This window comes from Canis lupus, chromosome 5 (assembly GCF_048164855.1).
Source record: "Canis lupus baileyi chromosome 5, mCanLup2.hap1, whole genome shotgun sequence".
NCBI classification, from domain to species: Eukaryota; Metazoa; Chordata; class Mammalia; order Carnivora; family Canidae; genus Canis; species Canis lupus.
In genome coordinates, this window is record NC_132842.1 from 37131093 (window position 1) to 37146953 (window position 15861).

At 49.2% G+C, this 15861-nt stretch overlaps 1 protein-coding gene across 25 annotated transcripts in view; it reads left to right on the forward strand.

Annotated features, from left to right (window-relative positions):
* LOC140633534 (protocadherin gamma-C5) overlaps window positions 1–15861 on the forward strand; it is a 193312-nt gene that overhangs the window by 162160 nt on the left and 15291 nt on the right. Inside the window, exon 1 of one of the 25 annotated variants that reach the window (XM_072826211.1) lies at window positions 352–2961. The exons of 17 other annotated variants lie outside the window; for them this stretch is intronic. In XM_072826211.1, the coding sequence (XP_072682312.1) occupies window positions 532–2961 (2430 nt within the window). In that variant the 5' untranslated portion in view covers window positions 352–531. Of the gene's footprint in view, window positions 1–351; window positions 2962–7231; window positions 7259–7457; window positions 9128–9449; window positions 9689–11257; window positions 13741–15861 lie in introns of those variants that run through there. 7 more of the 25 variants (XM_072826234.1, XM_072826235.1, XM_072826226.1 and 4 more) reach the window with 7 other exon arrangements.

Consider the following 15861-nt stretch of genomic DNA (forward strand, 5'->3'; position numbering starts at 1 on the left):
GTGTTATTCTATATGTTGGCAAATTGAACACCAATAAAAAATAAATTTATAAAAAAATAAAATAAAATGTAGAATAGGCCTTGGCTCAGTTTGAAAACTTGCAGAACGGCCAGCTTCATCGCTCTGCAGTTGGCTTTCCAGGCTAAGATAGGTATACAGATATACACACAACTGCCAAGGAAGGCACTTTGGCCTTACTCTGGAAAGAATCCAAAGGAAAGTGAAGTTTCTGTCGTAGCGTTTGTCCTGCGCTTGGAGAGCCCGGCGCTAGCGCATTCTTCGTGCAGTTATTGGCTGGGACTCTGCGTGCCGCTGTCGGCCAATGAAGACGCTGGAGATCCGGTCCCGGCCCGTCCCCTCTCCGCGCCCTGGGATGAGGCAGAGACTGAACAGCCGGCGAGCAAATCAACGGCATCCAGAAAGCCATGTCCGACTCCGCGCCCTGCGCTCAAGCGCTAACCCGCTGAAAGTTTCTCAGCGAAAAAGCCGGAAAGATCTGGACCCCGCTAAGAAGAACTACCTTTGAGTGAGATGGTCTCAGAGGCCTGCAGGAGCGGACTGGTAAGCACCGGGAAAGTGGTGGGAATTTTGTTTCTGCTTGGTGCTTTGCACAAGGGTTCTGCGGTGGTTCGCTATGAGATCCTGGAGGAGAGAGAGAAAGGTTTTGCAGTGGGCAACGTGGTCACGGACCTTGGTTTGGATCTCGGCAGCCTGTCAACCCGTAGGCTCCAGGTGTTGCCCGGAGCTAGCCGAAGGTTCTTTGAGGTGAACCGGAAGACTGGAGAGATGTTCGTGAACGACCGCCTGGATCGAGAGGAGCTTTGCGGGACATTGCCCTCCTGTACCATAACTCTGGAGCTGGTAGTGGAGACCCCACTAGAGCTGTTCAGCGCAGAAGTGGTGGTCCAGGATATTAACGACAACAATCCCACTTTCCCTACACGGGAAATGAAATTGGAGATTAGCGAGGCGGTGGCCCCAGGCACGCGCTTCCCGCTGGAGAGCGCGCATGATCCTGATGTAGGAAGCAACTCTTTACAAACCTATGAGCTGAGCCTCAATGAGTACTTTGCGCTTCGCGTTCAGACGCGAGAGGACAGCACCAAGTATGCGGAGCTGGTGCTGGAGCGCGGCCTTGATTGGGAGCGAGAGCCAAGTCTCCAGTTGGTGCTGACGGCTTTGGATGGAGGAACCCCGGCTCGATCCGCCACCCTTCCCATTCGTATCACTGTGCTGGACGCGAATGACAATGCACCCGCCTTCAATCAGTCTTTGTACCGCGCGAGTGTCCTGGAGGATGCACCCCCCGGCACTGTCGTGGTTCAAGTTCATGCAACCGATCTGGATGAAGGCCCCAATGGTGAAATAATTTACTCTTTTGGCAACCACAACCGCGCCAGTGTGCGAGACCTGTTCTCCTTAGACCCTGTAACGGGTATGCTGACAATCAAGGGTCTCCTGGACTTCGAAGACACAAAGCTCCACGAGATTTACATACAGGCCAAAGACAAAGGTGCCACTCCAGAAGGGGCACATTGCAAAGTTTTAGTAGAGGTTGTGGATGTGAATGACAATGCCCCAGAGATCACAGTCACCTCTGTGTACAGCCCAGTCCCCGAGGATGCCCCTCTTGGAACTGTCATTGCTTTGCTCAGCGTGATTGATCTGGATGCTGGGGAGAATGGATTGGTGACTTGTGAGGTTCCTCCAGGTCTCCCCTTCAGCCTTACTTCTTCCCTCAAGAATTATTTTACTTTGAAAACCAGCGTAGCCCTGGATCGTGAGACTGTCCCAGAATACAACCTCAGCATCACCGCTCGAGATGCAGGAACCCCTTCCCTCTCAGCTCTTACAGTCGTGCGGGTACAAGTATCTGACATCAACGACAACCCTCCACAGTCTTCCCAATCCTCTTATGATGTTTATGTTGAGGAAAATAACATCCCTGGGGTTCCAATACTAAACCTAAGTGTCTGGGACCCAGATGCCCCGCAGAATGCCCACCTTTCCTTCTTTCTCTTGGAGCAAGGAACTGAAAATGGGCTAGTGGGCCGCTATTTCACAATAAATCGCGACAATGGCATTGTGTCATCCTTAGTATCCCTGGATTATGAAGATCGACGAGAATTTGAAATAACAGTTTACGTCACTGATGGGGGCACTCCAGTCCTGACCACCAACATCAGCGTGAATATATTTGTCACTGACCGCAATGACAACGCCCCCCAGGTCTTATACCCCCGGCCTGGCCGGGCTTCGGTGGAGATGCTGCCCAGATCTACTGCTGCTGGTCATGTGGTCACACGGGTGGTAGGCTGGGACCCTGATGCAGGGCACAATGCCTGGCTCTGCTACAGCCTCCTGGGAGCCTCCAACCAAAGCCTTTTTGCTGTGGGGCTTCACACAGGTCAAGTCAGCACTTCCCGCCCAGTCCAGGACACAGATGTGCCCAGGCAGACTCTTATGGTCTTGATCAAAGACAATGGGGAGCCATCACTGTCCACCACGGCAACCCTGACTGTGTCAGTAACTGAGGAATCTCCTGAAGCCCGGGCTGAGTTCCCCTCCGGCTCTGGCCCTCGGGAGCAGAATAAAAATCTCACCTTTTATCTACTCCTCTCTCTAATCCTGGTTTCTGTGGGGTTTGCAGTCACAGTATTGGGAGTGATTATATTCAAAGTTTACAAGTGGAAACAGTCCAAGCACCTGTACCGAGCTCCAGTGAGCTCCCTGTACCGAACACCAGTGTCCTCTCTACATGCAGATGCCGTGCGGAGTGGCCTGATGCCACCGCACCTTTACCACCAGGTGTACCTTACCACTGACTCACGCCACAGTGACCCACTGCTGAAGAAAGCTGGGGCTGCCAGCCCACTGACCAGCCACCAGAACACCCTGAGGAGCTGTGATCCTGTGTTCTATAGGCAAGTTTTGGGTGCAGAGAGCTCCCCTCCCGGACAGGTAAGGGTTAGCATTAAAATTAATGGTTTACTGATAATTTTCCTTTTCCTGTACAGATCCCATACCTTGTTCTCAGATGTTTTTCTATGAAGGAAATAAAATTCTAGGCATACTTTAAATTTTAATTCAAATACACTGCTGGAAATAATGTGTACATTACTTACAAAATATTTTTATGTTATAGTAGAAATGCATGCATGTTATAGAAAATTTGGAAACTAGAGAAGAGTATAAAGGAATAATAACTAACGTGAATCCCCAAACCTAAACATGTAACCACCATTAAAAAAAAAAAGTAAAAGTAATCATTTATTTTGAAAATAAACCCAGACAATCCAAAAGAACATACAGTGCAAATTGAAAATTCTTTTGTACCCCCAGTGTTATTCTCTATCCTTCCAGCATATTTTTCTTAAGTATTTATACAACGTAAAAGGTAGGTAAATTTGTATCTTGGGAAAGGTAAAGCTTTTATTTATTTAGGCTGGTGTGCAGGTAACTACAAGGCTTTTGTCTTGGAGCAAAACCTATACACACTTCCAGCTGTGGGAGAGAACCACTGTTATTTTATTACTAATAAGTATGTTATTGTTATTAACCCTTAGATTTGGCAGTTAGATGGGGCTCCACTACTCATCAGCTATGGGTCCTTGGCCAGGTTAATCTCAAAGCGAGGTGTACCATAAGTGTTAAAAAAAATTCTTAGTTATTACTATTATTATTTTTATCCTTTACCTACCTCAAATCTTAAACACACCTTGGAAATGAGAAAATCTGGAGATAGCCAAAAATGACAAAGTAGAGGCAAAAATGGAAACGCTAAGGAAAGATAACAGCCAGAAAGAAGCAGCTGTCAGACTGGAAAACAACTGGCATTTTCCCTAGAACAGTGTTCTTAAACTTGGTTGCACACTAGAATTACCTGGGGACCTCTTAAAAAGGGGTCATACCCCAGACCAATTAAAGCACAATCTCTGGGTGTGAGACGCAGAGATCAGTATTTCTTGAAGGTCCCCAAGTGATTCTAAGGTGCAGACTAGTTTGAAAAACTACTGCTCTAGAATCTACAAGTCTTATCAACCCATTTATGAAGCAAAATGTAGTTCTGGTGTTCATAGAACCAGACTTAATGGGTCAGGTTGAACTTAGAAAATTCTGTTATTTCCCAACCTTAAAATGTATAGAATAGCTCTATCAACTTGTTGAACTGCTATGGTTATACCTGAAACTAAGGTAGCATTGTGTGCTACCTCAAATAAATGTGTTTTAAAAATAAGAGGAGCAAGGTGGGGAAGACCTAAGAGGATGCTTTAGTCATCTAAAGATAAAATCTTAAAAAAAATAAAAAATAAAAAAAATAAAGATAAAATCTTCCTAAACCACTAGCAGCTGGGCAGCTATTTAAAAATCTAGAGCTGGGCAATGGGTATGGAACCTCTTTGAGGGATGACAAAAAATGTTCTATAATTAGACTGTGGTGATGGTTGTATCCTTTTAGTCTATGTGAATATACTAAAAACCATCAGATTGTGCACCTTAAATGAATGAATTATATGGTATGTGAACTATATCTCAATAAAGCTGTTTTTACCTTGTAAAGATGGGAGAATCACACACCTAGCATAAGTCAGGGATATGTGGGATTAAGGCTTTAGGATGTGCCAATGCCAGTTGTCAACCATATGCTTGTTGGTTTGAGTGTTAACTTGCAGATATTAAGACCTAAAAGAGGTGTAGTTCTTGGATCTGAAAGGCATGAGTAAAAGGCCAGTTTATAGTCATACAGATGACAAACTAGTAGAAAATATCATTTAAGATGTTATAGAAAGAGACTTCGTTTCTTTCCAGACAAACCAGGGTTGGGAGTAGGGGGATTCCTAGTACCGCACATAATAGTTGTTTAGCTTTAGGCACATCTCTTAACCTCTTTGAACTTGTTTCTTCATCTCTAAAATACAGATGACATCTTTCAAAATAATTGTGTAAGTTAAAAGTAAGGCATATAAAACATAGTGAATATACTCATGTAAAGTGTTAAGTATTCAATAAATATTTGTTGAACTAATAAATAACAATAATTCACCATTTATTGAGCATCCGTATGTGCAGACACTGTAAAAGATGAAAAGACACACTTCCTGTCAATATGGTATATAGAGTACCATAGCAAACAGACATGAAAAAAAAATAAAAGAGGGGCACTGGGTGGCTCAGTGGTTGAGCGTCTGCCTTTGGTTCAGATTGTGATCCTGGGGTCCTGGGATTGAGTCCCACATCAGACTCCCCACATGGAGCCTGCTTCTCCCTCTGCCTGTGTCTCTGCCTCTCTGTGTCTCTCAGGAAAAAATAAAATCTTCTAAAAAAAAGACAGTGAAATCTGCATAACACAAGAGGCTATCTGGGGCAAAGAGAAAGAAACACCTAAGCCATCTTGGGGAAATGAGGAAGACTTCATAGAGGTGGTGATGCTTGAGCTGAGAACTAAAAGTTGAGCTGAGAGCTAAGAACTTAAGTTGAGAAATAAAAGAGAAGCAGGAAAAGGGCCCTTGCAGGAAATTTCATGCAGATGGATAATATTACATTATTGCTAGACCTTAAATTGCATTTGTAAAACAGTCTTGGCAAGAGATCAGGTGCTGCAAGTAGGCAGGAGTTAGATCTTGAGTTACTTTTAGGCCAGGCCCAGGAGTTTTGATTTTATTCTGTAGCAGTGATGGTCACTACAAAATTTTGGACTCAAGTATGTATGATGCATCTAGGGTTTTTTTGTTTTGTTTTGTTTTAGAGAGATTATCCTGGCACCTATCAATAAAATAGGTCACAGAAACCCAGATCCCTCTCTTTCAGACAAGAATATAGGTTTTTGGCCTCACCAAAGTCAGAAGCATATTCCTAAGGATTACAAATTTGATTAAAAATCTGGGGAGGGTAAGAAACTTTTGCTTTGCTGCTGGTTTTCACAGCCTGTGGTGTCCTAGGTAAGGATTCAGATGAGTTAAGAAATCTTATGTACAAATCAGGCTGGATTTTTCTCTTTGTGCTTTGATGTGTTTGTCACTAGGATTATAGTTTGCAGGTAACTACAGTGTGAGATGATCTGTGTTTCTCTGTGTATGCAAGGTGGTAGCAGACTCCTGAGAGGGTCTTAATCAGGGAGGGAGTAGAGTAAACCCAGTCTCCAGCTCCAAGAGGCCCCCTGGGGCCAAGTGAAAGGCTTGCTGTTTGAAACTGTCTCTCTTGGTAAATTAACAACAAATCAAGCATACCATGGTATCAAATAAAGGGGATTCGTGGACATGGTGCTGTTAGTTGCTGATCTCAATCATTCAAGGAAGCTATTAAATCTGTGAGCATTAGCATTCTGCCAGGTAATGAGATCTAGTCCTTAGTGTGCCTCGCAGACACACTGATTCTTTACTGATTTGGAACATCTCCCTCTCCTGGCTCCCTCCTTGCTTCATCTTCTAAACTGTCCTTGAAATCAATGAATGGTGATTCAGTATATCACTAGCTAGTGTCTGAATAAGAGAGATTTGGTTTCTACTGTGCCTCCTGTTACAACAAAAACGTGCACTGCATAAATTTAATTGGCTACATTAATGTGTAAGTTTTATCTGCAAAGGGATGGATATGTTTCTGAATAATCTGCAGAGGGGCAGAATTCTGAGTGTATGGCACTGCTTCTAATTAGCTGTTGCTTTAAAACAACCAGATTGAGGCAGACGCTACCCATTTAGAATATTGGTGGATGACAACACTGGCTTGAACAAAGTGACCAGTCTCAAATGGCTACTCCTCTCTGGGCTGCAGGTTGCTAGGGCTCTGGCTGTCTGTTCCCCCAACCCCCTCAAAAAAGGGCGGGGGAAATTGGTGTGTTAGGGGGAAAAAGAACACACATACATGTTGTCTGCCTTTCATAGAGATAATAAACCTACAGAAAGAAATGCTGTTGAGTGGGAGGAAGGCGAAAATATAGGTGGTTTTTTGTTTTGGGTTTTTTTTTCCTCCAGTTCTGCGACGCATTAACCCTGCTGCTGTTGGGATGTTCTCTGCTCAGCCTATTGGCTGAGCCCAGGAGCTGCTGTCCGCCAATCGGGTGGTGGAAGGCAGACAAATCTACCCCGCCACCAGCAAAAACGGCGCGTAACCCTTGCGGTGCCGGCCCAGCCCCGCCAGAGCTGGCGCCACGAAAGAGAGATAGGTGTCTCCAGCTGCTGTTGCCGTTTGGGGCGGGTCGGCTTCTTCTGCTTCCCAGGACCAGGTAGAGGAATAGCGGGAAGCAGCAATGCTCCGCAAGGTGGGAAGCTGGGTAGAAATCTGCTGGGGGGCTACCCTTTTGTTCCTCATTTGCCACCTGGGTTACGTTTGTGGGCAGATCCGCTACCCGGTCCCAGAGGAGTCACAGGAAGGGACTTTTGTAGGGAATGTCGCCCAAGATTTCCTGCTGGATACAGAGAGTCTGTCAGCTCGTAGGCTGCAGGTTGCTGGAGAGGTGAACCAAAGACACTTCCGTGTGGATTTGGACAGCGGAGCCCTGCTCATCAAGAATCCAATTGATCGAGAGGCACTGTGTGGACTCAGTGCCAGCTGCATCGTGCCCCTGGAGTTTGTAACTGAAGGGCCTTTAGAAATGTACCGAGCGGAGGTAGAGATTGTGGATGTGAATGATCACGCCCCCCGATTTCCTCGGCAGCAGCTGGACTTGGAAATTGGGGAGGCAGCTCCTCCAGGACAGCGTTTCCCCTTGGAAAAGGCTCAGGATGCAGATGTGGGGAGCAATTCTATCAGCAGCTATAGACTAAGCTCCAATGAACACTTTGCACTGGATGTCAAGAAGCGCAGCGACGGCAGCCTGGTCCCAGAGCTGCTCCTGGAGAAGCCTTTGGATCGAGAGAAGCAATCAGACTACCGCCTGGTGCTGACTGCTGTGGATGGAGGGAACCCCCCGAGATCTGGCACCGCAGAGCTCCGGGTATCAGTGCTGGACGTGAATGACAACGCCCCAGCCTTCCAGCAATCCAGCTACAGGATTAGCGTGTTGGAGAGTGCCCCAGCCGGCATGCTGCTCATCCAGCTCAATGCCTCTGACCCAGACCTGGGTCCCAGTGGTAACGTCACCTTTTCTTTCAGTGGTCACACCCCTGATCGTGTGAGAAACCTCTTTAGCCTTCACCCTACTACTGGAAAGCTTACCCTTCAGGGGCCCCTAGACTTTGAGAGTGAGAATTACTATGAATTTGATATTCGGGCTCGTGATGGGGGTTCTCCAGCCATGGAGCAACATTGCAGCCTTCGGGTGGATCTCCTAGATGTAAATGACAATGCCCCACACATCACAGTGACCTCGGAGCTTGGGACTCTTCCAGAGAGTGCAGAACCCGGGACTGTAGTGGCACTCATCAGTGTACAGGACCCTGACTCAGGGTCAAACGGAGACGTGAGCCTCCGTATTCCAGACCACCTGCCATTTGCCCTCAAATCTGCCTTCAGGAACCAATTCTCCCTGGTAACTGCTGGGCCCTTGGACAGAGAGGCCAAATCCAGCTATGACATTATGGTCACTGCTTCTGATGCTGGGAATCCTCCTCTGAGTACCCAGAGGACTATTTTCCTCAATATTTCAGATGTGAATGATAACCCACCCTCTTTCTTCCAGAGGTCACATGAGGTGTTTGTTCCTGAGAACAATCGCCCAGGGGACCTGCTTTGTTCCCTTGCAGCCTCTGATCCAGACTCTGGCTTGAATGCGCTTATCTCCTACTCTCTCCTGGAGCCCAGAAATCGAGATGTTTCAGCTTCTTCTTTTATCTCTCTGAACCCCCAGACAGGAGCTGTTCATGCTACTCGATCCTTTGACTATGAGCAAACACAGACACTGCAGTTTGAGGTACAGGCCCGAGATCGAGGCAACCCACCTCTTAGTAGCACTGTGACAGTTCGTCTCTTTGTGCTGGACCTCAACGACAATGCCCCAGCGGTGCTCCGCCCTAGGGCCCGGCCTGGTTCCTTATGTCCTCAAGCACTGCCTCCATCAGTTGGTGCTGGCCATCTAGTCACAAAGGTGACTGCCGTGGACTTGGATTCAGGTTACAATGCTTGGGTTTCCTATCAGCTCCTGGAGGCGCCGGACCCCAGCCTGTTCGCAGTCTCTCGCTATGCTGGGGAGGTACGGACAGCAGTTCCCATCCCAGCTGATCTCCCACCACAGAAGCTGGTCATTGTGGTAAAGGATAGTGGTAGCCCACCACTCTCTACCTCTGTTACTCTTCTAGTGTCCTTGGAGGAAGATACTCATCCAGTTGTCCCTGATCTTCGAGAATCTTCAGCCCCAAGAGAAGGAGAATCCCGCCTGACCCTCTACTTGGCTGTATCGCTAGTGGCAATTTGCTTTGTCTCCTTTGGCTCCTTTGTGGCACTGCTCTCAAAGTGTCTGCGTGGGGCTGCCTGTGGAGTGACGTGCTTTCCTGCTGGCACCTGTGCCTGTCTCACCCGATCTCGAAGGAGGGAGGGGCTTCCCCCTTCCAATGGGATCCTTCGAATCCAGCTAGGGTCAGATGATCCTATCAAGTTTGTTGATGTGGGTGGCCACTCTCATGGCTGCACACCCTTGGCTTCTGCGCCCACTCGGAGCGATAGCTTCATGATGGTGAAGTCACCAAGTGCACCTATGGCAGGGGAGCCTGTTCGCCCAAGCTGCCCACCCTCTGATCTTCTGTATGGGCTAGAGGTGAGACCTTTGCAGGCTCAGCCAACGCTTGAGGGTTATTCTGATCCAGGCATATGGCTGGGTCATGTCTTGGTGTCTCTACACGAACCCTTAGTGAATGGTAATTATGTGGTAGATGGTGTGCTTTAGAAGTGTGGTGTGAATAATCAGAAAGCTGTCACAGACTAGTACTTGTGGTGGGTTATGCCATTATCCGAGTGTAAGAGATGAAGGTAATGATCAAGAGTCAGTGTATTGTGGGAGCATGCTGCCAGCATATGGGAGCATGGAAGGCTCTGTTGCACAAGGGTAGGACATACCAGGCAGTCACCTAAACCCAAGAGGTTCCTTTCTCTTCCTGAATGAGGTGGCCAGGTTCTGGACTACCTTAACTCCAGGTTACCATTTCCCAGTGAATTGAGGGGGACTAATATATCTGCCCCACAGTATCAAGTACTCCTTAACCTACCACAGACAGAACTCTCTGCTTGAAACAGCAGAGAGCACCAAGAGGAGAGAGCCGAGGTAGTTAGAGAGGCATCAAGGTACAAGCAGAGATTTTTCATTCCAGGTCTTCAGGAATCTCAGTCACTGAGATTTGAGCTAGATGTGGGATAATGGGGGCAGGGGAGCATTACTTCTTTGGAGGTGGAGGAGAAAGCAATGTAAGTGAAACCATTTAATGTCAGAAAACTGGTTTGTAGCTGAGGAACTCAGAGATAGCCACTTTGGGAGTCTTTAAGTAGAGTTCTGAATTGGTGAAACCATAAATCCTGGAAACCATGCCCAGCTTCTTCCAGGTGACCTGGGTCAGTCTCAGGAACATCCCCCAGAAGTATGACAACCAGAGGCTGTCATACTCATTCCACAGCTCAAGTCATGGATCTCAGAAAAGCTGAGTCCTATACCCATCAGCTGATATTGAGATTCCTCAAAACACTGATGGGGAGTCAGAACAAGGCTTTATAGGATCCTAACAAATCTCATCTCTCACTTAGCAGCATTTGGCAAGATGGGGGAAGGAGGAGGTTCACATGGGCTTCACAGGGAACCTCCCCTGGAAGGACAGAATTTTGTTGGGTTAAGCAAAGTTAGTGGAATCTTCTAAAGTCCTAAGGGAAGTTGCTGGGACAGAACACTGAGAAGTTTTGTACCACTTTGTCTTCCCTGTTGAGCACCATCTGAGCTGTCAAGCTTTGCTGCCAAGGGGGCTGAATCAACCTGCAGCATGAAATGAGTGGGGAAGTAGGAGGCTTCGTTGACACAGATTTGTCTGTTCCTAAGGTTTCCAGGATTGAGGAGATTTCATAATTGGTTGAGAGCAGACAGACTTTTTGGCCAATCAGACTCAGAGCAGAGGTGGGGGATCTATCTGTTCTTCCTGCCCACCTCTCCTCCCCCTGTTCCCCAGCTCCACTCAGATTCAATTCCCATCCCCCCCCCACCCCCGCCATTTGGTGACTAAGAACTGCTGCAGGCAGACAAACCTCGGAGCAGTTTTTAAGAGGCTGAAAGGAGACATAAGAGATTTCAGCTGCTACATTTCCAAGACTTGGGTCTACCTTGGAGACAGGACAGCATAGAGTGAGTGTCCAGGAAAGACCTTCTGGGTCATGGGGCCCAAGACACCCCCACAGCTCACTGGGAAATGGCAAGTGCTGTGCATGTTGTCCTTGTGCTGCTGGGGCTGGGTGTCCGGGCAGCTTCGTTACTCAGTGGTGGAGGAGTCTGAGCCGGGGACGCTGGTGGGGAATGTTGCTCAGGATCTAGGCTTAAAGGTGACAGATCTGTTGAGCCGCCGCCTGCGATTGGGGTCTGAGGAAAATGAACACTATTTTTCCCTGAGCTTGATGAGTGGTGCTCTGGCAGTGAAGCAGAAGATTGACCGGGAAAGCTTGTGTGGTGCCAGTACAAGCTGCCTGCTACCAGTGCAGGTGGTGACTGAACATCCCCTGGAACTAATCCGCGTAGAGGTGGAGATCCTGGATCTCAATGACAACTCCCCGAGCTTTGCCACCTCTGTGCGGGAGATACGCATCTCAGAATCGGCTGCACTTGGGGCACGATTCCCGCTAGATAGTGCCCAGGATCCGGATGTGGGCACCAATACCGTGAGCTTCTATACTCTAAGCCCCAGCAGCCACTTGTCTCTGAATGTGAAGACCCTGAAAGATGGGAAGCTCTTCCCAGAGCTGGTGCTAGAGCAGCAGCTGGATCGTGAAGCCCAGGCAAGACATCAGCTGGTCCTCACTGCTGTGGACGGGGGTGTCCCAGCCCGCTCAGGAACCACTCTTATCTCTGTGATTGTGCTGGATGTCAATGACAATGCCCCAGCCTTTCAGTCCTCGGTTCTACGTGTGGGGCTCCCAGAGAATGCCCCCATCGGTACACTGCTGCTCCGCCTCAATGCCACGGATCCAGACGAGGGCACTAATGGCCAGCTAGACTATTCTTTTGGAGACCATACATCTGAGGTAGTGCGTAATCTCTTTGGCCTAGACCCTAGCAGTGGAGCAATCCATGTGTTGGGTCCCATAGACTTTGAGGAGTCAAGTTTCTATGAAATTCATGCAAGAGCCCGTGACCAGGGACAGCCAGCCATGGAAGGCCACTGTATGATTCAAGTGGATGTGGGAGATGCCAATGATAATGCCCCAGAAGTACTACTGGCCTCTTTAGTCAATCCTATCCTGGAGAGCACACCAGTGGGCACAGTAGTGGGCTTGTTTAATGTGCGGGATCGAGACTCGGGTAGAAATGGTGAAGTGAGCCTTGATCTCTCCCCGGACCTGCCATTTCAGATTAAGCCTTCTGAGAACCACTACTCACTACTAACCAGCCAGCCTTTAGACCGGGAGACCACATCCCACTATATTATAGAGCTGTTGGCCAGTGATGCGGGCTCACCTCCCCTGCATGCACATCTCACCATCAGACTCAACATTTCAGATGTTAATGACAATGCACCCTACTTTACCCAACAGCTCTATACTGCTTATATCCCAGAAAACCGGCCTCCAGGTTCCCTTCTCTGCATTGTGGCTGCCTCAGATCCAGACACCGGGGATAATGCCCACCTCACCTACTCCATTGTAGGGAGTCAGATTCAGGGAGCCCCAGCTTCCTCCTTTGTATATGTCAACCCTGAGGATGGGCGAGTCTTTGCCCAGCGCACCTTTGACTATGAATTGCTGCAAATGCTGCAGGTCATGGTGGGGGTTCGAGACTCTGGCTCTCCCCCACTGCATTCTAACGCATCTCTACATGTGTTTGTCCTGGACCAGAATGATAATGCGCCAGCTGTGCTGCACCCAAGACCCGGCTGGGAACTCTCTGTCCCCCAGCGTCTCCCTCGCTCTGCTCCTCCTGGCTCCTTGGTCACCAAAGTGACAGCTGTGGATGCTGATGCAGGCCACAATGCCTGGCTCTCCTATTCCTTGTTGCCACAGTCCACGGCTCCAGGACTGTTCCTGGTGTCTGCACATACTGGCGAGGTGCGCACAGCCCGGGCCTTACAGGAGGATGACTCTGACACCCAGCAGGTTGTGATCCTGGTGAGGGACAACGGTGACCCTTCACTCTCCTCTACAGCCACAGTGCTGCTGGTTCTGGAGGATGAGGATCCTGAGGAAATGCCCAAATCCAACGATTTCCTCTCAAACCCTCCTGAGCGCTCAGACCTTACCCTTTACCTCATTGTGGCTCTTGCAGCCATCAGCCTCTTATCCTTAGTCACCTTCACCTTTCTGTCAGCTAAGTGCCTTCAGGGGCACACAGATGCCAATGGGGGTGGGAGCCAGTGCTGCAGGCGCCAGGACTCCCCCTCTCGGGACTTCTATAAGCAGTCTAGTCCCAACCTGCAGGTGAGCTCAGACGGCACACTCAAGTACATGGAGGTGACGCTGCGGCCCACGGACTCACAGAGCCACTGCTACAGGACGTGCTTCTCGCCAGCCTCAGATGGTAGTGACTTCACTTTTCTAAGGCCCCTCAGTGTCCAGCAGCCCTCAGCTCTGGGGCTGGAGCCTGATGCCTACCGGTCCCGCTCCAATACGTTGCGGGAGCGGAGCCAGGTGAGGGGCTCCACACCACCCAGGGCGACCCCTGTGGGCTGCCTTGGAGAAGCAGCCCATCCATAGAAGGGACTTTGAATTTGCATCCACTCCTCTCTCAGGTGGGGGTGGGGGCTGTGGGGATGGAGGGGTGCGTGGAGCTCAGTGTTGCCTATATTTTGCACGATTTGGGGGACCTTTTGGACTGATTGCATGGAACACCAAAGTGGGGTTAGGACTCTGAGTACCAGGAAGTGGTGGTGATTGTAGGTGAGGGGGAAGTAGAGCCAGTCTTTGCCACCCACAATGAAAAAAGGCTGGGGTCCAGTAATCTTTACGGCTGGGTTTGGTTATGGGAGGCTGGTCCTGGGTGGAGTCAGTCACGAATCTCCGCCTGTATCCAGCCTCCCCAACTCCTGAGGCAGCTTGCTCTGCCAGTCTCGAGGTTTTCCTCTTTCCACTCCCTTGATGGGTGACTTCAGCTGTTCTTCTCAGCCATCCTTATTCACCCATCAAGCAAACGTATCTGTAGACAGGATAGGTGTTCACTCATGCTTCGTGTGTGTCCTCCCTGCAGAACACACCACTGGCCACATGCACCGATGGGCTCGCCTCACCTCATCACACACACACACACACCTGCATTGGGCTTACATGCATACCACATGTAACTACCAGTGCTTGCTGCCAAGTTCACACTCACTGACTGTCCCCAGGCCCCTCGCAGCTTCCTAACCACCTGGCTGCTGGCCTCAGAGGTACTCATGGTGTGATTTCCCAGGGTCTGCAAGGACTAAGGAGCCTCTTCCTGCCTCTCCACCTGGGACTAGACCAGGTCATCTCTGGCAAGGGTATAAGTCTGGGAACTCTAGGGCAGTGGTAGGCTGCTCTATCCTGCTGGGGCTTTATGCAGAGGTCAGCGGTGCCTCCAGCCCAAAAGCCTCAGGGGCTGGCTGAGCTACTCCATGGCTTAAGGGTTGGATAGGCAGGTGGCAGGAATGTGAAGCACTTGGACTCTGGACACTCAGAGAGATAGGCGTTTGGCTCTGTCACAACCTTTATGTGTTCCTACCATCTAGGATCAGGGCTTTGGGAGGTGACCACAGTCTCTGAGATTCTGTCAAGTTCTTCGTTCTCTGCCTGATGGAAAGCCACAGCCTCTGCCGGATGCCAGGGTGTCCTCGTGAGTGGGGCAACTATAGTAGTACAAGACACAAGTTTCCCCAATCTCGGGAACTTTTATTTAATAGCTATGTTTTACCCTGCCTCTACTGAATCAGAACTAGTTTGAAACAACACCCCCACGTGACCGCTGACTGAGAGAGCCTTACTGCCGTACTTCCTCTGAGTACCACATCTCACTTGCTCTCCCCGACATTTTTGTGGATAGATACTAGCTTCCCCACTTGATGACTGAATTTCACAGAGGTTACATGACTTGCTCAAGTTCCCAGGGTAAGTGGTAGAGAAAGATCTAATTCGGGTCCAACTCCAGAATTTATACTTTGAGTCACTTGCACTTGTAAAGCTGGAGTGCAGAAGGACAGTCTGCATCTGCTGGGATGGGGCATAGATGGGATTTTTTGTCTTTTCAGGCTTTATATGTTAGAGAAAAGTCTTCTGGAGCTCCTTATCACTGAACACACTCTGGATCCGCCATCCTTATGCCTTCCTGTGATTTGTCATGGTTCTTGCATCTCCATGCAGGTTCTCCTGTGTCTAAGGCTGAGGAGTAGGCATCTCACAGCAGCCCTGGACTGGTGCTGGTAACTCGTATTGTACCTGGGATGCTGAATTTCTGGGTTCTGCTCATATCACTGCCATCTGTGCACCTCAGAGAGAGTCATTTGTCAGCCTTGGGCCTGTCTTCTCCCCAGTGTAACCAGAGTGGCTCATATTTCTCCTCCACTTCTGGGGGTGAGCCTGAGAGTTAACTGCCAGCTCACCTCAGAATGAGTAAGGAGATGGCTCAAGGAGTGCTCCATGTGCAATGGGACAATACTCTCTCTGGACTCAGGAGTGAAGTGGCTGGCCAGAGTCCCGCACCTTCATCCAGGTGGGACGTGACTACAGATCAGCTCCTTCGGAGCCCTGGAGACTTAGCTGGCTCTGCTCAGAGGCTGTGGGAGCCCCATCTCTGCT